We start from the raw sequence: 27707 nt of genomic DNA on the forward strand, positions 1-27707 counted from the left end.
AGTGCCTTTCCTGGAGCAGGCTGGAAACACTCCTTCCTCAGGAAGCTTCTCCTTGTTGCTCCTTCTGCCTGGAACCCTCAGATGCAGACCTTGCTCCCTTCCTTCCTTCAGGTCTCTGCTCAAATGCCACCTTAGCAGAGGGCCTTCCCTGACCAGTCTCTCTAACATAGCGCCCCTGGCATCCTTGGACCCTTTCTGATCCCAACTCTGATTTTGCTTACTACTGACTGCTACCTGTCATAATTAACTTACGTGTTTGTTTTTGCCCATCTCCTGACCATTAGTAATACCCCAAGGGGACCTTTGGTGCCTGGCACATAGTGAGTGCTTAGCAGCTGGGCAGGAGGTATGGCATAGTCTGGAAGAGGTTAATGCAAGTGGCCCCTGGTCACTGCACTGCCTCTTGCCTGCTGTGTGCTTTTGGGCAACTTTACTTAACCTTTCTTAGTTTCAGTTCCCCTCTCAGTAAAACCTACCTGGAAGGTTTTTTAGGAGGATTCGAGGTAATACATTTAAAGTACCTGAGACATGATCAGTGCTCAGACGGGGGCTACACAGGCCACTTAGCTGCCCTCTAGGCCTGTTTCCAAGAACTTACTAGTGCTGCCTCCATCTACCCCCAGGATAGAGGGCTGCTACAGTAGATGAAGGTAACGCTATAGAAGCGGTTACTGACTCTATTCTCCATGTCATACCCTGACCCTGGGTCCCCTGGGCATTGTTTCTGGCTCCAGCCAGTTCTCCTCCATCCCCCAGCACCATCAGTTTCTTTTTTCTTTCTTTCTTTTTTTTTGAGATGGAGTCTTGCTCAGTCACCCAGGCTGGAGTGCAGTGGCGCGATCTCGGCTCACTGCAAGCTCCGCCTCCCGGGTTCACGCCATTCTCCTGCCTCAGCCTCCCAAGTAGCTGCGACTACAGGTGCCCGCCACCAGGCCTGGCTAAGTTTTTTTGTATTTTTAGTAGAGACGGGGTTTCTCTATGTTAGCCAGGATGGTCTCGATCTCCTGACCTCCTGATCCACCTGCCTCGGCCTCCCAAAGTGCTGGGATTACGGGCGTGAGCCACTGCGCCCAGCCTTTATTTTGTATTTTTTTATTTTTTGAGACGGGGTCTCTCTCTGTCACCCAGGCTGGAGTGCAGTGATGCGGTCTCAGCTCACTGCCAGCTCTGCCTCCCGGGTTCACGCCATTCTCCTGCCTCAGCCTCCTGAGTAGCTGGGACTACACCTGGCTAATTTTTTGTATTTTTAGTAGAGACGGGGTTTCACCATGTTAGCCAGGATGGTCTCGATCTCTTGACCTCGTGATCCGCCCTCCTCGGCCTCCCAAAGTGCTGGGATTACAGGCGTGAGCCACCGCGCCTGGCCATCAGTTTCTTACCAAAGCCCCTCAGATGATGGTCATGTCTGAGCAGGTCCTGCAAGTTGAGACCCTCGCCAGCCCTGCTTTGGATCAAGGTGGCCCCCGATGTGGGAAGCCAGAGGTGCTTGCTGGGAATGTATAGATATGTTTGGATTTCATGAGCTATGGACCCCAGGGGTCCTTCTCTGGCAAAGCACCCATGTTTGTGAGGTGGGCACCGCTTAGCAAGGCAGGTGGCTGGCTAGTCAGGTAGGTTTTCCCTGGCTGCTCCAGAAGGTGAGTCATGAGTAGTTTCCCTGTGGGCCACCAGGGGGCACCAGAGGTCGCTCAGCTCTTCCGAGGACTTGATCGGTCTCAAGATGACTGTCTCCTCCCTCTTAGGCCTAGGACTTTCTTGAAGGAAAAGAGCTGTGGTGGTGCCTCTCTCATCTCCTAACTTGCTAGGGACTGCCAGTCAAAGCAGGGCCACAGTAAAGGACTGAAGGTCAGGATTCCAGGCTCAATATTCTTTATTGATAAGCATTAGTGAACCCCTTGCCCTGGGAGCTCAGCCAGTCCTGCTCTCAGATTCCTGGCCTTAGGTGGGAGAGCATCTTTTCCTCATGGATCAACTGTCCATGTCTGACTGTGCCTAACTTGCCAGATCATGGGTCAGGGAGACAGGCAGCAGGTATTGGAAGGTGATGGCCAGGTCCTTTTCCCCAGTGACCACTCTCCATCTAGAAGCACTCTGCTTCAGCTGCGCAGGCTCTTCCGGGGACTCTGGGAGCCTGCTGGTTAGATGGAGGAGTTGAGCCTCTGACACCTCCAGGTTCTGCCTGCCAAGGGTTCCTCCGCAGCCGGGCTGAGCTGAGCAGGAGCAATGGGCTCTCGCTTCTGTCCTGAGGTTCTTGGGTGGTGAGCAAGAGAGCTAAGGGCAGGAGGTCTTACGTGGTGCCTCATAGGGGATAGAGATGCCAGAGACTGTGGAAGATGGGGTGGGAGGGAGGGATACCCCAGAGAGAGAGAGAGAGAAAGAGAGAATCAGTTGTTGAGTCCCTGGATCTGATTTCACCAGCTTATTCTTGGCCATGCCCATAGTCCTTGGGAAACCCCTCAGTTCTAAATAGATAGTTCCTTGGGTCCTGGGTGTACCTTTGCCCCCCACTAGCTTGTAGAGGTAAGAATTATTGGCCGGGTGTGGTGGCTCACGCCTGTAATCCCAGCACTTTGGGAGGCTGAGGCGGGTGGGATCACGAGGTCAGGAGATCAAGACCATCCTGGCTAACACGGTGAAACCCCGTCTCTACTAAAAATAGAAAAAATTAGCCGGGCGTGTTGGCGGGCGCCTGTAGTCCCAGCTACTTGGGAGGCTGAGACAGGAGAATGGCGTGAACCCGGGAGGCGGAGTTTGCAGTGAGCCGAGATCGCACCACTGCACTCCAGCCTGGGCAACAGAGCAAGACTCTGTCTCAAAAAAAAAAAAAAAAAAAAAAAAAGAATTATTATAGTGGCGTGTCCTCCTGAGCCAGGCACCTCATAGAATCTTCTTGCCTGTTCAGCAAGGCCTTCCAACCCTCCATCCATTTCTCCCTCAGGTCAGGACAGCAGGGTGACGGTGCCTGGAGAAGGCCCTGGCTCCCCTGAAAGCCCTCCCGGCCTGTCTCTGACCTGCACTGGAAGCGGGGGTCTCCGGGGTGGGTCTTCAGCACCTGCCACACCTCTGGGGGAGGCTCCAAGCCCATCTGCTTGGCCCGACACCAGCGCTGCAGCCGTGTGATCCCTGCCAGGGTGGGAAGAAGACTCTGGAGACTTGTGGGGGGTGGGGTAGAGTCTGAGCTGGAGAATGTGTGTGTTGGGGGGAGACAGTTCCTGAGGGTCAGAGTCACGCAAGCGCTTGGGTGACTTCAGAGACGTGTGGGTGACTGGCTGGGAGAGGCGCCTCCGTGGGGCTGGGTGGGTTCTCACCGGTGCAGGGCCCGTACTGCCAGGCCAGGTCAAACTGCCTCAGCAGTTCCAGCTCCGCTTCCTCCTCGTCGCGGGGCTGGGGCTCCTCCCCTGCAATGACAGCTGCTCTTCAGTACGAGGCTGGCTTCAGTCTCCTGCCCCTCACCTCCCAGCCTTCCTCACCACCCCTTTGCCTCTGCCACCCCGCAGCTAGACCTGGTGTCGGGAGGGGAGGACAGGCCACCTTTCCCTTTCCATCGGCCCCTCCGCCCCTCTAGGGGCCTCCTCTAGGCCCCTCCGTGTCCACTCCTCCTGCCTCCCTCACACCTCAGAGACCTAGCTCGGGTGCCAGCTCCCCCTTGCTGTGCCCAGCGGGCCCCTCCCTCCTCTTCACAACCGGGTAGGAATCAGTGATGAGCCGCTTCCGGCCCATGGCGGCCACCCAGGCAGGCAGAGAAGGAGGCAACTGCGGGGAAGAGGAGAGACCGGCCAGTGGGCGCGAGAAAGACAGCTGCTGAGAGAGACTGACGGGGCCAGGCCAGTGGCGGGCAGACAAGATGACCCAGACAAACCGAGAGAGGAAGTCGCCGGGGTCCAGGGAGGGACGCCTCCCCCACCCCCAAAAGCACGCAAACAGGAAAGACCTCAGCCAATGGCAGGCCGCCTATGCGGGGCGGGGCCCTGGCGCTAGCCAATGGTAGGCAGTGTAGGGTGAGGGGCGGGGCGGTGCCTCAGCTGTGGGCCGCGGGAGGAGGGGCAGGCTGGGGCGGGGGACCAGTCGGGATGCCCCGACTTCACCACCTCCCCCGGCCCCCATTGGTCTGCTGTGGGTCCCGAGAGACTTCAGGAGAGTTATCTTCAGCCTCTCACTTCCCGTTTTCCCTTCCTAGGCAAATGTTCTTTTCAGCTTCGCTAATCCCCGTGGCCAGTTTGTAACTCCCTAGAGTCCAGCTGGAGCCTTCACTCGGTCCTTTGGCCCGCCCCGCCTTGTGGGGGCAGGTCTGGAGGTCTGAAGAGAGTTTGGGCTAATCCAGGCCCCTTCCCGGCTCCCACCCAACCCCCACTGGCCCCAGGAGACCTGGCTGGAGAAGCCCATGGGTTCTGAAACCTCCTTTCTCACAGTCTGTGCCCAAAGATGCTGCCCACTCTTAGTCCGAGTAAGTGTTTGCCGTTTTGACTCTCCTGGGGTCCCAAGTCGTGTCCGGCCCGCCCCACCAGTCAGGAAGATTCCATACTGAGTAGGAAGGCAGAGCAAGGGTCTGGTCCCCCCACCACAATGTGTTTGGATCCCTAGTTCTTCATTGGCAAAATCTGCCCTGTCTCTCACAATAATGTGAGTCTGAGCAGAAAATATTAATAATAAACCTAGCACTCATTGCACGTGCCATGTGCCAAGTACTGTTCTAAGCACTTTCCCACATGTTCATTAAAATAGATGTCAAAAAGTTTTTGAAAGTAGGAAGCATAGCTAAATGATTATCACTGCTGATAGTCACAGGCATTGTAGGGCCCCAATCAAACCACAGTCTCTCTTGCACCCCAGGAGCTCACTGTCACAAGGCAGACAGATGCACAGTTGTCAATGAGAGGCTATAATTCCTACCAGAAGAGGGAAAGGGTGGGTCAGAGATTGGTTAGGACCACAGGGATGATTACCATTGGAAGGCCTCCTGGAGGAGGTGGACTGCTGTAAACAATGTCTCTCAATTCTCCACCCATGACCTTTGTCCCTTGGGCTCCTGTCATCACTGACTCACCCATACTGCTGCCTCCCCCTCACCAACTTCCTGGCAGGAGGCAAAAGTACTGGCCAGTGGGAGTCTGGGAACCAGCACAGGGACCAGCCCAGCTCTAATCACCCTCCAAAGATCCCATCCGGTTCTTCCTTCCAGGGATACTGGGAGGGTGGGGCACAGACTCCTGGGCTGCTGCCTGCTCAGAGGCCTCTGCCTCCTCCTTTCCCTGCTCTGGGGTCTGGGTGTTCTGCACTGGAAGAGGGCTAAGCCACTGGTACACGTGGGCACAAGGGAGGAAGCTGCTCTGGAGAGGAGACCACCAGAGGGGAGGCAGAGGAGCAGGCCATGTCTTCAGGGTCCACGTCCTGCCTGGCTCTCCCCATCGGCGTCCTAGAGGAGGGAGCTTGTGGGGGCACTGCATGGAGCTGGAGGGCCCTTTCTGCTGTATTGTTTGGGCTGGGCCTAGTCTAATCCCCCCATCTGCCTTGCGGACTAAGTGGGGCCCACATTCAGGGAGACAGTGTCCCTGCGGAGTTAGTGATGGAAGCAGGGAGGCCCTGTCTACCAGGGCTGGGAAGGGCCTAGGTGCTGAGTCCAGTCAGGTGCTGAGCATGCTAGGTAGGGATGGCGTCTAGGCTCTGGGGGATTGACTACCCCTCCCCAGAGGGTCTTGGCAAGGGTTCCTGGGCTGTTTCCAGAGGTGTGTGGCACCCACCTCCTGAGTCCACCAAGCCCTGAGGGAGTAGGGAGCCATGGGTGGGGCAGACCCCTCCTCAATCCCAGTCCCTCCCACCCCTGAAAGCTGATAGCCGTGGGGCCCTGCCACCGCCCAGGGAGCGTGAAATGGGGTGTGCCGCTGGGCAGCCACAGTAGCTCCTACCACCGCCTGGGCCTATTGCCTTTTCTCCTTGGGAAGCCTCTGGCATCCTGAGCTGCTCTGTAGATGTTGGCTGGGCTGTCCCTGCCAGCTTCCCCAGCTTTGCCTGGCACAGGCCCCAACCCAGGCTGGAAGATGTCTCCCTCAGGCTTCAGCTACCCCCACACCCAAGAAAAAGATTCAGAGTGGTCAGCTCAAGTGCAGGCACCCTAGGCCTGGCTTTCTGCCTTGGAGTTGAGGGAACTCTCTGCAGGCAGCATTGCTGTTCTCTCTTAGATGGTGGTAGGGTGGAGCCCCTAGGAAAGAGTTGGCACCCAGGGATTTTGGAACCATCCCTGTCCAACTGGCATGCCCTGACTCAGCACCTGGATCCCTAAGGTGCGCTGAGGACTAGGCTGGACCTTGACCTTCCTGTCCTCAGGTCTTTTCCTTCTTTGCTGTCCAACCCCATCCACCTTCTGTACCTTCTTGCCTAGAACCCCTTCACCTACTCAGGCAGCATCCTGGCCTCATTCCCTAAACTGCTGTCTTGGAGCCTGTTCAGGCTTCAGGCTGGATGGCCAGGCCAGAGGTCTGGGTTGGGTGCTGAGTTCTCTCTCCCTGGGGGAATGTCCTGAGACCCTTGTGTCAGCCCCGACACCCAGAGGCTGGTGATGAGACTAGTAGGAGTGACCTTTGCACCTCAGCCTGGTAATAATACCCAAGACCCTTGCTTCAGGGCCAAGCCCAGAGTCCTGGGGGTCCAGGAGAGAAAAGAACTGAAACAGGAACCCGGCACCTTCCCAGGGGCTGAGGCCCACCGCTGACTGCACTCAAGGGAAGGATTAGGTCTGGCTTAGCTCAGACAATGTGGTAGAATGGGGGCCTCAGCACTGCACCTGCATTCCCTTCCCCCACCTCACCATGAGGTTTGTGGGGAGAGCCAGGTAGAGCTGGGAAGGTGGAGGCAGGTGGAGAGAGGGGAGCAGCTGCCTGGGACCCAGTGGGCTGTGGGGTGGATCCAGCTCTTCTTCCCTCTCGCCAGTACCCCCCTTCCTCAGGCCCTTGGGCCCTGCCACCCACCCTGAGCTGAAAGTCAGTCCCACTCAGGAGATTCTGGGCAGCCAGAATACCCCTGGCCCCGGCCCCCAACATACTCACACACCGTGGGCCCCATTCCTCACCCTGTGGGCCAGAATTCTTTCAGGCAGTCCTTCCTAGTCCCTCACTGCCTTCCCAGACACTCCCTCTTCCCCTGGTCCAGGTTCTCTGGCCTAATGTGCTTCCATCGCAGCAGCTTGAGGGGAAAGGATGGGGTCTCTGGGTTTTTCTACCACTGCTTCTTCTGTCCTGCTCCTACCACCCTCCACACCTTCTCTAGTCACCTCCTCTTTCACCTTGGCCATCCAGGCTCTGGAGCAGTTCCGGGAAGACTTGAAAAGGGGCCTTCTGGCCATTACTCACCTTGGCCACCAGGTGTCAGACTTTGCCCAGCTGGGTGGGAGGAAGGTTCTAGTTAACCATTTCCACCCCATCAGTCTGGCCTCAGAGAGAGATCTGGGCAAGTTGGGGAGGAGCCTAGAGGTGACCACTGAACTGGCAAGGCTGAGGGACCCTGAAGGTTGAGACTGGGAAAAGGACTGGAACTCTGACTCTACAGCTTTCCCCCAGAATCCCCTCACTGCCACTGCCCCCACACCACCCCACTGACAAGGGCTTTGTCCCCTGCTGGGAAGTTCAGGAACGAGGCTGAGTCAGGGAGCTTGAGAATTGAAGGAACAAAGGCAGGGACAGTTGTAGCTCCACAGCAGAAGGGGAAGCTGAGAGGGAGCTGCCCATCGGAGTGCCCAGCCAGGACTGAGTCACTAGCCCTTGCCCTCTAGGTTAAGGGGAACAGAGGGCCTCCCTTTGCCCTTCCCCATTTAGGGTGGCTGTGGCAAGTGAGAGTGTGTGTGTGCATGTGTGTGTAAACTCAGTGCTTGAATGAGCCTCTCATATCATGAGGCGGCCTGTAAGTCTTGGACGGTAGGTCAGTCTTTGCAAAAGTGGAAAACTGGCAAGATCTGAGTATTGTGCCATCTCCCATCAGACCCTCCTCTAGCCCCACTTCCCCCAGAGGTTGCCCCTGCCTCAAGTGATAGTTCTCCATTTTATGCTCATTCTTTCAAACATAGGTGTGTTTCTAAGCACCCAAGATGATGACAAGATTTCTAATCCTTACATTCTATCTGGAGATGATGGAGAGGAGGGTCTTCTCTTGCCCACTCTCCCGATCCTTGTGGGGACATGAGGAATACTAGAGATAACACACCCTCCACCCTTTGACATTGCAATGCCTTAGAGTCTCATGTTAGCCTCTGGGCCTCTGACTCTAAGGCCATTCTTGTGAGGTAAAACCTCGATAACCAACAAAACTCATTGGATCTCCTGAAGCAGCTCTGGATGGAAAACCAATGACTCACTCACAGAAAACGCCAGTGCCCTGTGATCTACCAGGTGCTCCCTGTGCTGTGGTGCTGGCATTTTCACAAGATGCCTGTGGGACGCAGTGCCAAAACACGAAGGAGCAGCTCACATCCCCTGTCACCATCATTAGGGGCTATTTGAGAGAGTTCAAGAACTCACACTCTGAAGTGCCCTCTCTGATGGTGCTCTCATCCCCCTCTCCCTCCACCACGCCACCGCCACCGTGGGAGCGTTCTGCGTCCTCAGCATGCAGGAACCCCAGCGCTCCCCATTCAGGATTCTTCTCCCAGCCTATTCCCCTCCTCTGTTTCCCTCCACTGACCACTTTTCCCTTACTGCCTGGCTCTGGCTCCCAGCCAATTCCAGTAGTTTCCAGCAGCCTAGAATCCCCCTTGATTCTCTGCCATTCCTGCCTTGCCAATCCTCAGCCTTGGAAAATGCCCTCTTCTCCAGTCTGTCCCTCCCTCTGAAATGCTAAGGAATGTCACTGCCCATGGTGACAGGTCCACGGCAAAGGTGCCTGCTGATATCACTGGGTTCTATTTGGCTGCCCAGACACCCTTTGGCTCTCCTCTGGTTGTCTCCTTATTCCATTCTCTAAACCTCCCCATTTTTCTCCACCCGCCCCCTACTCACTCAGCAATAACATGTTTAGATCACTTCTATTTAACAACAACAACAACAAAACAAACAAAAGCCTTCTGTGATCTTGCTAACCTTTCTAGATGGTGTTTTTTTGTTTGTTTGTTTTTTGAGACAGTCTCACTCTTGTCGCCCAGGCTGGAGTGCAGTGGTGGGATCTTGGCTCACTGCAGCCTTCACCTCCCAGGTTCAAGCGATTCTCCTGCCTTAGCCTCCTGAGTAGCTGGGATTACAGGCATGCACCACCAGGCCTGGCTAATTTTTATAGTTTTAGTAGAGATGGCCATGTTGGCCAGGCTGGTCTCAAACTCCTGACCTTATGTGATCCGCCCTCCTTGGCCTCCCAAAGTGCTGGGATTACAGGTGCAAGCTGCTGCGCCTGGTCTCTTAACCAGCAAACTCTGAGGGACTTGATTTACCCCTTCTACTTCTGCCCACCATGGCCTTCATTAATCTCACAACTCGGTGGCTGCCTCTCACCTGCTGTTTCACAAAGGTTGCCTGAGACTTCCTGATTGCCAAAGCCAGTGGATTTTGCTCAGCATTCTTCTTGAGCTCCTCTGGGGCATCTGAGACTGTTGATCAGCTCCTTCCTTCACCTAGGCTGGAGTGCAGTGGTGTGATCACAGTTTACTGCAGCCTCGACCTCCCAGGCTCAAGCGATCCTCCTGCCTCAGCCTCCCTTGTAGCTGGGACTACAGGTGCGCCACCGCACCTGGCTAATTTTGTTTTGTTTTGTTTTTTGTTTGTTTGGGTTTTTTTGAGATGGAGTCTCGCTCTGTCACCAGGCTGGAGTGCAGTGGTGCCATCTCGGCTCACTGCAATCTCCGCCTCCTGGGTTCAAGCGATTCTCTTGCCTCACCTCCAGAGTAGCTGGGACTACAGGCGTGCGCTACCACGTACAACTGATTTTTGTAGTTTTAGTAGAGACAGGGTTTCACCATGTTGGCCAGGATGGTCTCGATCTCCTGACCTCATGATCCGCCCGCCTCAGCCTCCCAAAGTGCTGGGATTACAGGCGTGAGCCACCGCGCCTGGCCAATTTTTGTGTTTTTTGTAGATACAGGGTTTTGCCATTTTGACCAGGCTGGTCTTGAACTCCTGGGCTCAAGTGGGCCTCCTGCCTCAGCTTCCCAAAGTGCTGGGATTGTAGGTGTGCGCCACTGTGCCTGGCCTTTTCTGTCAATTTCCAAAACACTATCGTCTTGACACACACTTTTTAAATTTTTCTCTAATATAGCAACCCTATTAACTGATGTCTTGACACTCTTTAAATCAGTTTAAGTCAAATTGTCAAGGTTTGGCTGGGTACAGTGGCTCACGCCTATAATCCCAGCACTTTGGGAGGCCGAGGCAGGGGGATCACTTGAGATCAGGAGTTCAAGACCAGCCTGGACAACATGGTGAAACCCCATCTCTACTAAAAAAATACAAAAAAAAAAAAAATAGTCGATGTGGTGGCATACGCCTGTAATTCCAGCTACACAGGAGGCTGAGGTGGGAGAATTGCTGGAACTGGGAGGTGGAGGTTGTAGTGAGCCAAGATCGTGCCATTGCACTCCAGCCTGGGGACAGACCGGGACTCTGGCTCAAAAAAAAGAAAAAAAAATTATCAAAGTTTTACTGTGCCAGGCATTACACTAAAATGCTGTAGGGCTGGGCACAGTGGCTCATGCCTGTAATCCAAGCACTTTGGGAGCCCACGGTGGGCAGATCACTTGAGGTCAGGAGTTTAAGACCAGCATGGCCAATGTGGTGAAACCCTGTCTCTACTAAAAATACAAAAATTAGCCAGGCATGGTGGTGGACGCCTGTAATCCCAGCTACTTGGTTGGCTGAGCTAGAAGAGTTTCTTGAACTTGGGAGGCGGAGGTTGCAGTAAGCTGAGATCGTGCCACTGCACTCCAGCCTGGGTGACAGAACGAGACTCCATCTCAAAAGAAAAAAACAACAAAACACTAAAATGCTGTAGGGATGCAAAGATGAATAAATCGTGGGCCTTGCCCTCAAGATGTTATTTGCTTGAAAAAGACAAATACGCCGGGTGCGGTGGCTCACGCCTGTAATCCCAGCACTTTGGGAGGCCGAGGCGGGTGGATCAAGAGGTCAGGAGATCGAGACCATCCTGGCTAACACGATGAAACCCCATCTCTTCTAAAAATATAAAAAATTAGCCGGGCGCAGTGGTGGGCACCTGTAGTCCTGGCTACTCGGGAGGCTGAGGCAGGAGAATGGCGTGAACCCGGGAGGCGGAGCTTGCAGTGAGCCGAGATCACGCCACTGCACTCCAGCCTGGGTGACAGAGCAAGACTCCATCTCAAAAAAAAATAAATAAATAAATAAAAAGAAAAAGAGAAAGACAAATACACTTAACTCTTTTTTTGAGTTGGAGTTTCACTCTGTCGCCCAGGCTGGAGTGCAATGGCATGATCTCGGCTCACCGCAACCTCCGCCTCCCAGGTTCAAGCGATTCTCCTGTCTCAGCCTCCCTAGTAGCTGGGATTATAAGCATGTGCCACCACGCCCGGCTAATTTTGTATTTTTAGTAGAGATGAGTTTCTCCATGTTGATCAGGCTGGTCTCGAACTCCCGACCTCAGGTGATCCGCCCACCTCAGCCTCCCAAAGTGCTGGGATTACAGGCGTGAGCCACCGTGCCCGGCCACACTTAACTAACTCTTATTCTGCCCCATCTCCATCTGTCTGAATTCTGCCCATCCTCCAAGAATGGTGTCAAATCCCACCACATGCATTTATGGAAAAGGTAACTATTGAGCACTTGCTGTGTGCTCTGCACTGGAAATACAGCTATGGAAGTCAGCAATAACTTCAGATGCTGTTTTCTCCCCTAATAGGGCTCACAGCCTAGAGGGCCTTCACCTAACTAGATGCAGTCTCTCTTTCCTAGTCTTCTGTAGTATTTTGCCTGGATCTTTCTGCATTTAATCGAGTTCTGCCTTGTATTCTACCATTCAGGGAAGGGTTTCTATTCCCTTTTCTAGATTGTTTTGTCCAACACACTCATTGAGCACCTTCTTTTGGATGGAGTCTAAGCTGGGTGCTGGTATAGTGAGTAGAAGAAGACTCAAAAGCTGTCCCCAAGAAACTCAACAGGATAGTACTGTGTAAGCTCTCTGATGATAAGACCTCCTCCTTTACCTCTGTATTCCTTATAGCCCCTACTTAATGCTTTGCATATCACAGGCCACAGCTTATTTTGACTATGTGTGGAGACAGCCCTGATACCCTCTCCTTTCTATCTTGTTATGCAGGGGGCAGGGTCTGCAGGTGCCCTTGGCCATGCCTAGGCAGATGTCTCAACCTGAGGAGCCCGGACCCCTCAGGGTGGGGCATGTGCCCTCTAACTTGGGCCAGATGACTCAGGGCCATTCAGCAGAGCTGGCTTGCCTCACCCACAGGCAAGTTAGTAGCTCCTGCACCTACACTCTGACCTCTCCTTTTTCTAGTGATTCTTGCACTTGCTGGCAGTTCTGTGTCTGCATCGCACAGTTATGCCTGTGGCCCTTATTATTTCAGGTACATTGGTCTTTTCTTCCCAAGTAGATTAGAAGCTCCATAAGGGCAGGAGCCAAATTAGGTTTTAGGCTTCTTTTGGCTTTTCTACACCACAGGCAGGTAATTAGATCTTGAAAATATTTGTCAACTGATTGACATTGCCATCATTTCTTACTTTCTTCGCTTAAGGCATTATCTCCAGGAGGCCCTTATAAAATATCCATGTAGGATGTGAGGATGATCTGGCTGTGACATCTGTCACCCCATTGATCACCAGGGTTGATTCGGCTGATCTGGCTGTCTAGGCGGGTGTCTTCGTCCTCCCTCACAGCTCCTCGTGCATCCCTCCCGAAGCTGTGTGCTCTGTTGAGGACGACCATCCCTGATAGAGGAGGATCAGTCTTCCGTCAAGGGTATACAAGTAGCCTCGCTCCCATGCTAGAACTTCCAAACAAGCTCTCAAGGTCCATAAAATATCCATGTATTACCTGGGAGCTATTCATTCATTGACTTACCCAGTGGTTCCTAACTAAAGTGTCATGACATGCTGCTAGAGCCTAAGTAATCTGTAATGACTACAGCTGCTGCTGCTACAGCCAAGCATCTGCCCTTTGTTGTTCCTGTTATCCTTTCCAGCAGTCTTAGAAGGGTATTTAATTATCCCCACTTTACTGATGGGGAAACTGGTCACTCAAAATTTGTGAGTCTGAGATTTGAGCTTAGGGCATCCCTTGAATAGCATCTATCCCATTCTCTCACGATTTGAATTTTTCTCTTTTCCTGAATATGCTATCTTACATTGGAGAGAGAGGAGTAGCATTTACAGCTGAGGATTGTGACTTGGTCACAGTCTGTTTCCCTCCTGAAGAAAGGAAGGGTGTTGAAGTGAGGGTCACTGCTCCTGAAGCCCCAGTGGACAGAGACAGGCAGGAGTCCTGGGGAAGCTGGGGAGTGAAGCCCAGGGGCTGACTGCTCAGGGTAGAGCACCAGAAGCACAGATGAATAGCTTTGCTCATCATAGGGAGGCTGGGCCAGAGGGCAGAAATAGAAATTCAAGGTGGGAAGACAGACCTGTGAGACCATTAATGCAATCCAGGAAGGTGAGGCTGGCCAGGCGAGGTGGCTCACGCCTGTAATCCCAGCACTTTGGGAGGCTGAGGTAGGTGGATCACCTGAGGTCAGGGGTTTGAGACCAGCCTGGCCAACGTGGTGAAACCCCGTCTCTACTAAAAATACAAAAAAAGCCGGGCATGGTGGTGCACCCCTGTAATCCCAGCTACTCGAGAGGCTGAAGCATGAGAATCATTTGAACCCAGGAAGCAGAGATTGCAGTGAGCCAAGATCACGCCACTGCACTCCAGCCTGGATAACAGAGTAAGACTCTCTCAAAGAAAAACCAAGGCTGGGCACGGTGGCTCACACCTATAATCCCAGCACTTTGGGAGGCCGAGGCGGGCAGACCATGAGGTCAGGAGATCGAGACCATCCTGGCTAACACGGTGAAACCCTGTCTCTACTAAAAATACAAAAAATTAGCCGGGCGTGGTGGCAGACGCCTGTAGTCCCAGCTACTCAGGAGGCTGAGGCAGGAGAATGGCGTGAACCCTGGAGGCGGAGCTTGCAGTGAGCCGAGATCGCGTCACTGCACTCCAGCCTGGGCGACAGGGCGAGACTCTGTCTCAAAAAAAAAAAAAAGAAAGAAAGAAAACCGAATCACAGAAAGGTGAGGAAGACTTAGCAAAGGTGGGGTGAGGGAAACCTGGGGTGGACAGAAGCTGTGTGGGAGGACTGAGGGATCAAGGGGTTGGTGGTGGCAGCAGCAGTGGGTAAGTCTGAGGTGCGCCCATCGCCCCAGTGCGGGGAGGAAGAGGGCCTCTTCCCAGAGCTCTGTGCAGCTCCACCAGAGGCAAGCAGGGAGTGGGAGCCAGGGGTGGCAAGAGTCTGATGAGCACCAGGAGGGGTGAGGCTGGGCAAAGAGACTAAGTTCTGGGGCAAGCATTTTATTTGTTAATACAAGAATAGAAATTCTGCAATAAATATCATCTAATAAATAACATCTCCAAATAAATAAATATTAATACAACACACTTAGAGTCATGAGTGGGTGGGGCTGGGGGGCAGGGCCTTGGGGAGCTGCCACCCTACACCCCAAAATGCTACTGCAATGTAAACTTTCAGGAAATCCTGTGGTGTGGCTATGGTTGCCCTCCCCAGCCTGGCAACCCACAGATACCCTGGGAAAGGGGGCAGAGAGGAGGCACCGTAATGCTGGAAGACAATTCGAGGCAAGGTCCTGATGCTCAGCTCGGGTTTTGTTTGCCACTCTGTGCTTTGGAGACTCCTGGGTCTGGTCTGGTCTGTCCCTGCCCCTGTGCTTTCAGTATTTTCTCTTCTGGTTTATAGGGCACCTCCAATGCAGACCCCACCCCTGCACTGTTAATCTCATCTCTTTTTGTGTAGAATTGCCACCATGTTTGTTTCCTGAATTGGATGTATAGAGTGATTTGGGGATAAGGGAGCAACACCCATCCAAGGAGAGTGGGGCAGCCAAAGGGCTTCACCCCAGAAAGGCATGTGTGGTGGTGGCCCCTCAACCCCTGCCCTCCAGATGTGCCACCTGAGGGGCTGGGTGGGCACTGGCCAAGTGGTAGGCAAGAAGCAGGAGGCCATGAGCGCCTCTGCACCAACTTGAACCACTTCAGACTCCCTCGAGCATGACTTCCTGTAGAAACAGGACAGGACAGGGCCTACTGTACCTCCTCCCCAGCTCGGTAGAACTTTGGGAGGTGGGGAGGAGACAGGGCTGATCGCATCACACGCCCAGCCGGTCCAGGAAAGGGCCAGAGGCTCACAGCTTCTGTCTCCTGGCCCAACAGGTGTTGGCATACAGGGCTGGCTCTCACAAAGTGGGAGCAGGGTTTGAAGGGGGAGCGAAGAGGAGAAGGTCAGAAGTCAGAAGCCATGAGCCCCCAGGTGCAGGGTGACTGCAGCTGCTGGAGGCTGCATCTTCTTCTTGAGCCGGTTGAAGTCCTTGGCCGAGCGCCACAGCCAGGTCTGCAGCTCCTTCAGCAGCCAGAAGTCGTCCATCTTCTGGAGGAAGTCACTGTGGGCAGGGCCAGGAGTCCAAGTGGGTTCAGTCCCAGGCAGCGGCTGGGGCAGTGGGTAGCCCAGAGCTGCCATGACGCCCGCAATGCTGCCCAGCAGGCCCTGGAGGCTGGTGCAGAAGTGGGCCAGGCTGCGGCGCAGCTCAGCAGTGGCAGCCTGACGGTTGAGGCCACGCAAGTAACACAGAAGGTGGCTGTAGGCCTCGTAGTTCTGGGTCAGCCTCAGTTTGTCATTGAGGCTTCGCCACACCTCCAAGTCAACAGTGGCCCTGGGCAGAGTCTCTGCCCCCAGACGGGGAGGGTTGAAGTCAGGCTCGTTGAAAGGGGGGCCCAGGTAGTTCAGCTGTGAAAAGGAGAGGGTGATGGGGAAGGAGGAGGGCAGAGCCGCTGGCTCACCACCGAGGAGATACCTGCTCCCAAAGTTTCTATTTTTTGTGTCCCCTGACACTGGCCCTGTCTCCATGCTAGGCTTATTTGTTCATGGCCTCCCCGAGTTTCTCCAATAAGGATATCATTTGTATGCAGGTGACAGTTGAAGCAGTGGCGGTGGTGAGCTCTCCAATGGAGAGGCGTAGAAAAAGGAGGAGGAGGAGACGCACAAGACGCTCAGGAAGGACGTGCTGATTGGCTGGGTGGGCAAACCTTGGGAGAGTGCCCGCTGTGGGGGCAGGACAGAGAGGAAGAGGAGCCTGGAGGAGCTGGAGAGGTAGAAGGTGGCCCAGGAGAGTGCAGAGACCAAGGAAGAGGAGTTCGAGAAGGCAGCAGCGCTCAGCAGTGTGGCTGCAAAACAGACAGCAAGGAGAATGAGCCTTCAAAACACTGTCGGGCTTGGCAAGGAGGTGCCTGACGACCTTGGAGAGAACCATTGCTGGGGCCTGGAAGCCAGATTGCAGGGGGTTAAGAAGTGAGTGGGTGGAGAGGAAGTGGAGGCAGAGGGTGTAGACCACTCCTTCGAGAAATTTGGCAGGGAAAGCCAGGAGAGAAAAAGGGTTGGGAACTAGAGAGGGCAGTGGAGTGAAGCAAAGGTTTTCTGCGCAAGGAACAAGAGAGAGATGAGAGTGGCCCATTGGCACCAGAGCCCCATTTGCCGCTGACACACCCAGGCCCACCAGCTGACGGGCTGGGGAGAGACCGGTACTCACTAACACTCCGAAAGAAGGGTTCAGCTGATAGGAGCAGGGTTGCAGAAGGAAGAAATGGAGGCAGTCTCATGAGTAGGACAGGAGGAAGGCTATGGAAGACAGCATGGTATAGGGAAGAGGGCAGAGCCCTTTCCAACCCTCGGGGGGAGCGGCTGGGGCCCAGGGAAAGGGATGAGGGAGATGTATAACTGGGAAAGAAGGGAGAAGCAAGGGGAGAGGCCTGGGATAGGCAAGGGCCCAGGGGGAGGTTCACACGCTGACAAGCACAGAGACAAACTAATTTCCTCGGTGTATCCTGGGGCTGGAGCCAGCTCCCCCGCCACCCTCCTCCCTTTTCTTTCCCTGGCTCCAGAGTAGGGTCTGGGATGTGGAAGAGGAACACGGGAAGAGGGGGCCGGTTCCCCATGGTCCTCGGCTCCTCCGACCCTCCTTCCTTCTCTCCTGGGCTCTCTGAACACCTCTGGACCACCCCCAAATCCTTACAGCATAACCTCCATCCACACCCTAAACCCCCTGCCACTACTGCCTGGGTTCCCTACAGTCCCCTTCCCCCATGACCCCCCTAGGAGGCCCAGCTAGGATGGGAGAGGCAGACGGAAGGGAGGCCCCTGGGTCCAGAGCAGCAGGGCCCCAGGTCTGGGGGCAGAGGCGAGCTGGAACGCAGGCATGGGAGGTGGGGCCCCTCCGTCCCCACCCAACCCCGCCCGCGCAAGAGACACCACAACACGGTGTAAACAGAGGAGACTTCCCCGGCCCCCAGGGGGAGGCGGGCGGCTGGGCTGGCAGCCAGTGGGGCAATGGGCCAAGGCGGGTGCGAGGCCTGCCCACATGCCTAGTCCTGGGGCCAGGGATGGGGAAGTGGGGGGGCCACCTAAGAGGGAAGGGCAGGAGATAGACCAGACAGGGGGACTGGTGGGAGCCAAAGAGCCCCTCCTCACCCCATCATTTACCAGAACCCTCCACGGTTAGGACTGTCTTTCCCCAACTTCTCACTCCTCCCCAACTCCCAGACTCCTATGCTGGATACTCACATAGGTCCCAGCCAAGCTGCGGAGTTGATGCTCCAGGTAGCGGGTGAGGTCATAGGTTTTCTGGATGGAGGGGCCAGGCCCTGGGTCCCCTGTGCGATTGAGAGCTGGCACTGCAGGGAGGTGCCAGAGCACCGTGCACAGGCACGCTAACATCCCCCACGAGTCCCCTGTGGGCAGGATGGACGAGAAGCATGAGCGCGGCCCGGGCCCACACGGGGAAGCAGCTGGCAGCCCCTCAGGTGTCTGTCCCCACCTTGGGCTGGGAGGGGGGTGAGGGTGGGACACCAGATGGGAGGCAGAGGGGATGGAGGAGGGGAAACACTCCTGGCAAGACGGGAGAGAAAGAGAGGCATGTGTATGTTTGAGGATGAGGACTTGGCACGCATGAGCGTCTATCAGTAGATACTTGAGAATGGATCTGTGTGTCAGCTGAGAGAGTCTTTGGCATGTGTGCCACTGTGTGTGTGCCAACATGTATATGTGTGTACATGGAGGGACGGGGCCAGGCCTAGGGACTGCAGGTCGACCTGCCTGTGTTCCAGTTGTACCCTAGCTTCCTGCCAGTCTTCCAGTCCCACTGCAGCTTGAGGGGAGTCAGAGGGTGGGAGACAGCACATGTCAGAGCTGGCAGGCTGAGCACAGTCAGCCCTAAGGGAGGAAGCAGGAGAGAGGCGGCCGCCAAGAACAGACTCACCCATAGGAAGCAAGGTATAGGGTTAGACCACTAGGGTCGGGCTGCCTTATGGGGCTTAGTTTTGGGTATATTCTAGGATGTGATTCCTGAGTGTGGGAAGTGTAGGGTGGGGTTAGATTGAAGGAGATTTAGTGCTCACTCTCAGGGAACGGTGGCAGTGTGGAGGTTCACCCCGTTCTTGGTGTTAGGTGGGGAAAAGTTGGACTTCAATGAGGCCTTTCCATCAGCCTGCGAGGGTGGGGACAGGAAGGGAGAGAGGTGCATTTGACGAGTCGGGCTTGTTGGCTGATGGCACTGTGGAGTTTGGACATCCCAGGATACCAGGAGTCCAGAGGCCAGGGTTGGGTGCTGTAAGGAGGGATGTGGGCAGTGGGGAAATATGCTTTTCTGGGATTTTAAGTGAGGACCAAGGTGAGGATTCAGTGGACACTTTGGACTGGCAAAGGCAGTTAGGGTTTGGCTAGGGTAGATATAATTGGCATTGGGCTAGGTTAGGTTTAAGGACTGGGTTACTTTAAAAGTTTCAGATTAGTTTAGACTTGGGATTTGGTTGATTTAGTGCGGTTGAGGTTTGAGTCCAGCAAGGATGTGGTGAGGTCTGGGCAGGCAGAGGGTGAGTTGGAGGGCTGTGACTTGGTCGGTTTAGGTATCAGATGGGGCGCTGCTTGTCATGTTATGAAGAGCAGGGCTAGTTTGGGTTTTCAGCTTGAATAGGTGTGAGGTCATGAGTGGTTTCTTTCCTATAGTTCTTTTTTTTTCCTTTTTTTTTTTTTTTTTTTTGCTGCCACCTTCTCTTTCCACCACCCCTATAGTTCATATTTTATACTCTCAGATTTTTCTATAACGACATAGGTTGCTTTGATAGGCAGAAATAACTTAGATAGGTATAACGCTTTGCCCATGGTTAGGATGGGATTTGGATTCAAGAAAGAATGAAGACTAGGTTAGGTCTAATCACAGTGCTGGGGCAGAGTTTTGGAGAGGGCTAATAACTAGGAAGGATGCAAGACTCCATTTGTATAAAACATCTCTTATGGAGGACAGGGGTCAGTGAGGACTTCGGCAGTGGCCCACCTGGTCAGTCTGGACTCTTTCAGATGTGTGACTGGCCGGCTTTACTAAGGGAGCGTGGCGGTGGGGTACCACAAGTCACAGGGTCTTGGTTTGAGGCAAGTGTGAGTGTGTGTACACGCGTGTGTTTTAGGACAGAGAGTAGGGTCAGGCACTCAACTGCTCCCTGGGGAGACCAGCTCACCCTTTCCTGTCCCCTCTGAGCTTGTGGCTTCCTCCTGGACGCTGCTTTCCTCACTCTTCCTTTCTATCCCCAGCTCTTGCCTGACTCAGTTCCTTTCTCCTCCCTGTTCCTCACATCTCAACACAACTCCAAGCCTAGGGATCTGGCAGTCACCTCTAGGATCCTATGGGTACAGAGTAGCATTAGTTTTGGAGATTGGAGACCTGCTGAATTGGGCAGCGGCCCTCCCAGCCTTGAGGTCGCTTTCAGCATCGAGTCTGGCTTCACTCAAAGTTAGTGGCGAGACCAAGGGTCCCAACTGAAGCCGGAGCTGGGAGCTAGGCTTCCCTCTTTACCCACATGCTGGCCGGAGTTCTAGGCTCTGCCTTTGTCATGGCCAAGAGGTACAGTCAGGAACCCAGCTCAGAACTTACCCTCTCCCATTCTGAGCCCTGTGGGACATCCCTAGGGGAGATCAGCTCCCTACACAGGGACAGCAGGGGGAGAAGCCTTTGGATAGACAAGAACTAAGTCATCTGGGCAGAAAAAACGGCTCATGAAATTAACCAGACGAGGCCAGTGTTTCCAGGAATATTTCAGTTCTGAGGTAACTGTGTCGTTGCAGGCTGCGGGTGGGGGGCAGGGGAGAACAGAAGGATCCGACGGCCCACAGAACCAGAAAGAGGGAAGGGTTCTCAGGAATCCAGAGGGAGAAGAGGTTAGGAGAAAAGAAAGCGGGGGTAGAAGGACAGGGCTCTGCCCCTGCTATGACAGCTTCCACTCTGGGCAAAGCCATGCCCGTGTCTCAGGCAGCAGGAGGGAAAGCAGCGTGGGGTGAACACCTGCGGTTTAGTCGTGAGCTCGGGAACCCAGCACAGCTCGCCTGCCTCCTGAGGAGAGTGCGTGGTGGGCTTCCTGGAGCCCTCATCCATCCTCCCTCAGGCTCATGTTGTGCAGGTGGACCCCGGCCACTGGGGCTGTGTCCTAGGTCCCCCTCTCCCCCTCCCCACCAGTCCTGGCCCCCAGCCCGGCCCCCACCCCAGCTCTGCCTCTGGCTGCTGCCCACTGATTGTTTACATCCCGTCTTCTCTGTGTGTTTATAAATCCGGCTGAGCACGTGAGGAGCTAAGGAGTACAGCTCACGTTTCCTGCAACAGCCCCCCACCCCCTATCCTGGCCCCCACCCCCGGCCAGCCCCTAATTCCATCCAGATCCCTGGGCCCTAGGAACCAAGGCTCTCCTCATGAACACACACACACACTCTCTCTCTCTCTCTCTTAGCCCAAGGAAGTGACTGGCCACCCAGACAGCTGCACAGGCAGGCGCACCCGTGAGCACATGTCTTTAGCCACTTTAGCCAGCTGCCCCTCAGTCCCTGGCCTGGACACCCCCAGGCTGACCTTTCCCAGTGAGGGTGAGAGTTCAGCCATGCAGATGTGCCAGGGTGGTTAGGGTGGTAGGACAAGTCAATGGGAGTCTCTGCACCTGGGACTATAAGAGCTACGCTAAGAACTGTAAGCCCTAAATGTTGCAGCCAGGGAGGCACTGCAGAGCTCCAGAGGTGGGGCATGGTGGCCTCAGGCTGGGCTGAATATGGGAGCCAGGAGGAAAGGCCAGACCAGGACCAGCGCTGGCTGCAGTTGGAGGGGTCTGTTGAGGGGAATTGAGGGATGGAGTGGGTTAGGCGGGCAGAGTGGGTGAGGAGTGGGCTAGGGATGGAGTGGGTGAGGTCCAGGCATTGTGACGGTAGGAAACTGCCCTAGGGGTGTGTCCTCACCTGCCTTCCCAGGCAAAGGCCCACAGAAACCCATCTTCCTTCCACCCTCTGGGCTGCTGCCTTCCCCTCTCTTACTTCTCTCCCTTCTGCCTTTTCCTTGGTTCCCTTTCCCCCAGGCCACTGAGAAGTAGCTTGGTGAGTGGGGACACATGGGCCTGGGAATTGGGAGACCTAGCTTTGCCACCAATTCGTCTGGTGACTGTGGGCTTGCACAAGGAGGTCACACTATGCAAGCTCAATTCCTCCTAGAGGAAACACACGGGGCTTCGTCTCTCCTCTCCTCTCCAGCATCCCCCTTTGTGCCCTTCTCCTCCAGCCTAAATGACAGAGGTCACTGAGGCCCAGGGGAAGAAGCTGAGGGTGGGCCAGCCCCACTGCCTTATGAAGTCAGTAACCAAGCAAGCGAGACAGGAGTTGGGCTTTGGCTGGAGTGAGAGGGTTCCTGATTGTGCCGCAAGAGGGCCATGGGTGTGCTCAGGGAGGCCAGCGGGGAGCCAGGGGGGAGCCCAGCAGCCCACTGAGAGCCAGAGGCAGGAGGAGCAGTGAAGGAGGAGTCCAGGGCAGTGGTGGGTGAATTGGAAAGGGTGTTGTTATCAAGAGGGGCGTGGGGGGGGGGGGGGAAGAGTGCAGGAGCCAGGTGTGCACAAGTGGTGGGACCTGGGGAGGAATGTGAAGTGTCAGTGAGTCAGTGGCTGGTGTGCAGGGGTGGCGTGCAGGGGTGGTGTGCAGAAGTGTGACGGACAAGAGTGTGGGTCTGTGAATGAAGGGGACAGGGAGCCATTGCACCCATCAGCAGTGTCACTTCTGGGGCTGCCGGGTGACAATTGCCATCTCTGCTTCCTCCCCGGTGGAGTGTGTGGCTCCAGGGCAGCGAGGGTGTCTGAGCTGGCCAGGAGCGCGTCTGGTCTGTTAGGGGAATATGTATTCGCATCCTGTCCGGTGTGAGGGGCAACGTGTGCTCCCGAGCTGTGTCGGAGGTCAGTCGGGGTCAGTGAAAGCACAGAGGTGTCCCTGGGTTAGGGTCAGAGAAGGAGGACCCAGTAGAGCAGCGTGCCCAGTGCCCCCCACCCCTAGCCTCTCTCCAAGGCTTAGCCTGCACCCGCCCGTCTCCCCTCCTCTCCTGGTAGCCCCTCACACCCCGGGGGGAGGGCCAGGCTGGGAGCTGGGGGAACAGGGGTCCTCTGGGATTGGGGGGGGTCTGTGGGGAGGGCTCCAGAAGCCCAGCACGGAGTTGTGGAAAGGAAGGCGGGTGGGGAGAGAAAGCATGAGGGGACCTCTGGCGAGCCCCGGGGACTCTTTCGAAGGTTTCCTTCGAGGGGCTCGGCCGGGAAGCTGCACGGCGGCGGTTGCCAGCTGGCCCTCCCTCCTGGCGGTGACCTCTCGCTCTGGGACCCCTCCCGGCGCTGCGCCTTCCCCCTGTGTGGCCTCGGCGCCCCCGGCCCCGCCCCCTCCCGCCCGGTCGCTCCTTCCCCGCGGCGGGGGCGGGGGCGGGGTCCGGGGCACCGGGCTCCGGGCTCTGCCCGGCGCTGCCCTTTCCCGCGCGTCAACTCCCCTCCTGCCCGGGCTGAGCCGCTGCTCCCGCCGCTCCCTGGCCAGTGACACTTTTTCCTGCCGGGTCCGGCCCGGCTGCGCCAGCCCCCCGCCAAACAATAATCACTCCCAGGCCACGGTGGCCCGGGGGACTCGCGGCCGCCGCCCGCCGCCCCTACCTGCCGCCGGCTCCCCGGCCGTGGGCACCATGGAGGGTTCCGGCCGCGCGGCGCGTAGCTAGGAAGCCGCGAGTCCCGCGGCGCGGCTCGGCCCGTCCGGCCGGGCCCAGCCAGGCTCGGCGCTGCCCTCCGCCCTCCTCTCCGCCGCCCGCCCTTCCTCCCGCCCGCCCTCCTACCCCTCCCGGCGGGCCGGGGAGGGAGAGCGGCGCGGCCCGAGGTGTCGGCCTCCCCTCGCCTCCCGCCGCCCGGCCTCGGGCTCCCCCGGCCTCCCTCCCTCTTCCTCTCCCAGCCCCTCCTCCCACCCGCAGCCTCGCTCCCCGCCTCGGACTCTCTGGCCCCGACTGGTGCGCGGGGCTCAGGGGCTGTGGCTCCTACGACCCGCCTCGCTGGGGCTCCAGGTTGCCGCCTCCCCAGGTCTGCGATCGTCCGGGCTCCCCGCCGCTCCCGGCCACCTCCTGGCCCCGCCGTGCGGACTCCAGGAATGCCGCGTCCCCGCCCGGCCCCTCTCGAGGGCACCCAGCCGTGCCTCCCCCGGCCCGAGCCCAGCTCCCTGGCCCGGCCCCGGCGCGGGGCTCCCGGGGGTCAGGGCAGGACGGGAACCGGATCTCGTGGCTGCTTGGCGGGGCGGGGGCCGGGGCCTCGGCCGCCTGGCTCCTACCTGCTCGGAGGTCCATGGGGCTGGGGCCGGGCCGGCCGGGTGCGGCTCCTCTCCCGGAGGCTGGCGGAGTGGGAGGGCGAGCCGCGGCTCCGGCGAAGCTTTAATAATCCCATCCGCCAGGCCCACTCGCAGGTTTTTTTCGCTCGGTTTCGGATTTTTTTTTTTTTTTCGGTGTGGGACATTCTGCAAACTTTTTTTTTTTTTTCTGACGTGTAAAGCTGTAACCACAAATTGTAGCGGCCCTCCCCGGGGTGGGGGTAGGAGGGGGGAGGAGGGAAGGGAGGGCTTCTGGGGCTCCCTCTCCCTCCCACAGCACCGAGGGGGGGTGAGGTGAGGCGAGGCTGTGGCGGTACCACCCTGGGCCTCCTGGGGGAGGGGGCGGGGAGGCCATCAGTCCGTCTGAGGACTCCCAGGAGCCGGGGGACAGCGCCGGCTTCGGGTGGGCTTCTCCCCTGGTGTTGGCCTGGGGACACCGCCCCCTGCCCCCTGCCCCCTGCCCGGTGCGGGGTCCCTGATCCCACCCTACCTCTGCTTGTGCGAGGTCCCTGCTCCCACCCTACCTCTGCCTCCTCATCTCTAACCTTCCCTCCTCCTCCCCCTTGAGTAAATGCAATGACACATTCTCCCAAATGCCAGCGAGCTGGCCTGGGAGCAAGTGATGGTGTTTTTCCTGCTGCCCTTTGTCTGGGCTGACCGCCCCCCCTGCCTATTGTCCCGCCGCTTGTCCCATTTCCAAAAGCTAGAGCTAAGCGAGGCGCTGGGGCTGGGGCAGGTGACTAACCAGCTCACAATGCCCCCTGCGGGGGAGGAAGAGGGCACCGCAGGCCCACTGCCCGGCCCAGAGGCGAGAAGAGGCCACTTGGCGGGACTTTTCCCCTCAAGTTCACAAGGTTCTTCATTCTTCCTCCAGTGACCAGGGAGAATGCACATGGGTGGGGGATTTGTAATTCATTAATCAGCACGAGGCACCGGACCAGTTTCAACACCACAGGCTTCTTGGGTGACTCAGCGGGAATGCTCCGATTCGAGGCGATGGACCGCCCGAGCGTCCCCATTTGTGAAATGTTTCCCCATGAAGACCCTGGCATTCTCCTTCCTTTGGGGTTTCGGGTTGTTGGTTTTTCCGGTGGTGAGGTGGGGGTGGCTTGGCGGTGAGGGCTCCCCCTCCTTCCCGCAGGCCTGGGTTGGGATTTGCTGGGCAGGATACCTGGGGGTATGCCTGGACCCTCCCAGAGGGGGTCCCCTCCTCCCTCTCCAAGGGCTGCCGGGGAGAACACGCTCAGAGGAGGCAGCTCTCACCCAGGGCTGGGGACTGCCCTGCTTCATGATTTTCCTGGGGGAGAGTCATGTGGTCCCCAAGGCTTGGGTGCCCTATAGCCACACCACCAATTAAATCACTGGGTAATAAGTTGCTTTTGTTGTTGTTTATTTATTGTTTCAAAGTGGGAGAGGCCAGTGGTGGGCCAGACCTGGAAGGTGATACCTCTCCCTGGAGTGGCATCAGAGATTTGTCTCCCACTCCTTCCTGGTGCCCCTGGAATGGGAGGGCACTCTGCCAGTCCAGCCCCAGCGCCTCCAACCTGTGGCCTGGGCAGGCATCCTGATCATGGCCAGTGCTGGGTCCCAGGGCAGCTCTTCCCTTCTCTGTACCGCGAGCACTGAGGTGGGGGGGTGGGGGGGGTGGGGAAGAAGTTTGTTTTCAATTACCTCACTGGAGTGGGACAGACTTTGTTGTTGGGTTTGCTTTTTTTTTCTTCTCTCTCTCTCTCTCCTTTCTTCCTTTTTTTTTTTCCTAAACAAGGAGAAAAAGGGCTGGGAAAGGAGAGCTGGCTTGGGGTGGGGGGCAGGGGACTTTGAGGGACCTCAGTAGCAGCTCTGATGAAAACTGCCTGGAGGGACCCTTGTGAAAAGTGCTCAGGGCCTACCTCTGCCCCCCCCACCCCCGCACCTCCTCCCTGCCCCCACCAGCCAGGACTCTGGAGTTTCAGTGACATTCCTGATGGATGAGCCCAGTGATTTCTTGATGCCCATGCCAAGGTCAAGAAGGCAGATGCCCATGGGTGCATGGCACGGAGGCCAGCCAGGAGGTCCCCCTAGCTGCTACCCTTTCAGAGGGAGGGGGCCAAGAAGGAGGGGAGAGCGAGAAGGGGAGCCGCTTCAGCCTCTCCCTCCGCCTCGAAGCCGCTCCTTGTGGAGTCTGCACAATGTGGTTTGGATTTGGCTGAGCCCCTCAGCACCTTATAAAGCACCTTGCTGAGTCAGGGAGAAAGCAGCCCCAGTGTCGGGGGAGCGGAGGGGAGGGGGCGCTGAAGAAAGGGGCGGGGGCGAGAGAAGAGGGGTGAGACCAGAGAAGGGGCAAGACTGGGAAGGAAAGAGGAGACACAAAGAGGCAAATGGGTGGGAGTGAGAAAGAGGGGAGGAGGGAGCTGGGAGGAAGAGGGGGAAGCAGCGGATGCGGGGAGAGGAAGACACTGAAGCAGAAGGTGGGAGTGGACAACGCCATCCCCAGCACACATCCACCTGGGGCAGCCAGAAAGCACTGGTTTGCAGGAACTGAGGGCTGCAGCTCTGAAACAGGGACCCAGGCCAGGTGGGTACAGGGACAATTGGCTTTACACACAGCCCCCCAGCCCCCCAGCCCCCAGTTTGTCTTTGAATCTTAATGTAGTGACCCCGAAAGCTGGGAAAGTTGTGTTCTCCCTCTGCCTCTTGTCTGGACTTGCCTCCCTGCCCTCTCCCCTCACCTAGTGGGGGCCAAGCCTCTCCCCTCCCCTCCCCCACCTTCCACACTGCCAAAGGGAAAAGCAGCTCCATCTCCAAGCTGCCAGTGCCCCTCTGCCATGCCTGGGCAAAGGCAGCAGGCTGGGAGTTGCCAGTTGGGTTGGGTCGGGGGCTGGAATAAAGACTGTGCCTTTATCCTGCCAAGTCCCTAAATGGGGGTAGCTGCTGGGGTTTGGGGAAGAAGGAAGAGAGGAAAGACAGAGCAGGAGTAGCCCCTCCAGGATTTCCGTGGGATGGGGCAGGACAGGTGGCTGCCCTCTGATTTCCAGCTGGAAATCAGGACCTTGGGAAAGTTCCTGCTCCCCTGTGGCTCTCAAAAAGAATCTTGTTAGGGGCCCTTCCAGTGCTAACAATCTGGGGTTGCTGGTGGGAGGGCACAGCTTAGAGGAGACGCCAGTCCCCCCAGCTCCAGACAAGCATGGGAAAGAGAAGCGCTCCGTCTGCTCCAGGGGTATATTGTGCAGGCACTTTCTCAGTCTCTGCCAGGTCCTGTTAACGACAGAGAGAGGGCAAGGAAAACCCATCCCTGCCTTTAGGAATGTCACAGTTGGGGCTTACATCTGTAATCCCAGCGCTTTGGGAAGCCCAGGCAGGAAGATTCCTTGAGGAATTTGAGACCAACCTGGGCAACATAGAGACCCCATCTCTACCAAAAATTTAAAAATTAGCCCAGCATGGTGGCGCATGCCTATAGTCCCAGCTAATCAGGTGGCTGAGGCTGAAGGATTGCTTGAGCCCAGGAGTTTGAGGCCGCAGTGAGCTATGACCACTACACATGGTCTTTGTTTCCTGGGGCAACAGAGCAAGACCCTCTCTCAAAAGAAAAGAATTCCACAGTCTAGGGACACTCATTAAACTGTCTGACATCAGCCATAGGTGGCAGTGGGTACATTTAGGGCCAAGGAGGATGGTGGGAGGAGAACTTCCTGGAGGAGGTAGAGCTTTGGGGTAGAAATGTGGATGGATTGAGCTAGAAGAGCAGTGGCAACCACAGGCAAAGTGCCAAGGTAGCACCAGGTACAGCTCAGTGTTCCCTGCAGCGGGCACAGAGCTACTCTGGGAGTCAGAAAACCTC

General features: G+C 56.6%; 2 protein-coding genes and 1 long non-coding RNA gene across 4 annotated transcripts in view; 1 reads left to right on the plus strand and 2 right to left on the minus strand.

The window, feature by feature from the left end:
• The window catches only part of LOC134807355 (uncharacterized), a 74010-nt gene that overhangs the window by 31973 nt on the left and 14330 nt on the right, over positions 1-27707 (plus strand). The window lies entirely within an intron of this gene.
• On the minus strand, positions 1853-3908 carry POLD4 (DNA polymerase delta 4, accessory subunit). Its single transcript, XM_001173013.7, has 4 exons — positions 3624-3908; positions 3309-3398; positions 3012-3123; positions 1853-2324 (listed from the first exon to the last, which is right to left on the minus strand). Exons 1-4 carry the CDS (start codon positions 3718-3720, stop codon positions 2300-2302), a joined length of 324 nt encoding a protein of 107 aa, XP_001173013.1. The 5' UTR covers positions 3721-3908; the 3' UTR covers positions 1853-2299.
• On the minus strand, positions 14487-24058 carry CLCF1 (cardiotrophin like cytokine factor 1). 2 transcript variants are annotated; one of them, XM_016921367.4, is made up of 3 exons: positions 23852-24058; positions 17780-17946; positions 14487-15949 (listed from the first exon to the last, which is right to left on the minus strand). In XM_016921367.4, the coding sequence occupies exons 1-3, from the start codon at positions 23865-23867 to the stop codon at positions 15455-15457; spliced, it is 678 nt and encodes a 225-aa protein (XP_016776856.1). In that variant the 5' UTR covers positions 23868-24058; the 3' UTR covers positions 14487-15454. The 2 variants fall into 2 exon arrangements, with proteins under 2 accessions (XP_016776856.1, XP_016776855.1); XM_016921366.4 differs by lacking the exon at positions 23852-24058 and adding an exon at positions 23194-23351.

The sequence above is a fragment of the Pan troglodytes genome, chromosome 9, assembly GCF_028858775.2.
Source record: "Pan troglodytes isolate AG18354 chromosome 9, NHGRI_mPanTro3-v2.0_pri, whole genome shotgun sequence".
NCBI lineage: Eukaryota > Metazoa > Chordata > Mammalia > Primates > Hominidae > Pan > Pan troglodytes.

Excerpts from the sequence above, each read along its gene's own strand:
- CLCF1 (XM_016921366.4), bottom strand. The coding sequence starts at position 23,224 with ATGGTGCCCACGGCCGGGGAGCCGGCGGCAG. Across the intron at positions 17,947-23,193 it reads GGCCGGGGAGCCGGCGGCAG|GGGACTCGTGGGGGATGTTA; the intron begins GTAGGGGCGGCG and ends TCCTGCCCACAG. Across the intron at positions 15,950-17,779 it reads GCAGCTTGGCTGGGACCTAT|CTGAACTACCTGGGCCCCCC; the intron begins GTGAGTATCCAG and ends TCCTTTTCACAG.
- POLD4 (XM_001173013.7), bottom strand. The coding sequence starts at position 3,720 with ATGGGCCGGAAGCGGCTCATCACTGATTCCTACCCGGTTGTGAAGAGG. Across the intron at positions 3,124-3,308 it reads GCAGTACGGGCCCTGCACCG|GGATCACACGGCTGCAGCGC; the intron begins GTGAGAACCCAC and ends CCACCCTGGCAG. Across the intron at positions 2,325-3,011 it reads GACCCCCGCTTCCAGTGCAG|TCTCTGGCATCTCTATCCCC; the intron begins GTCAGAGACAGG and ends CATCTTCCACAG.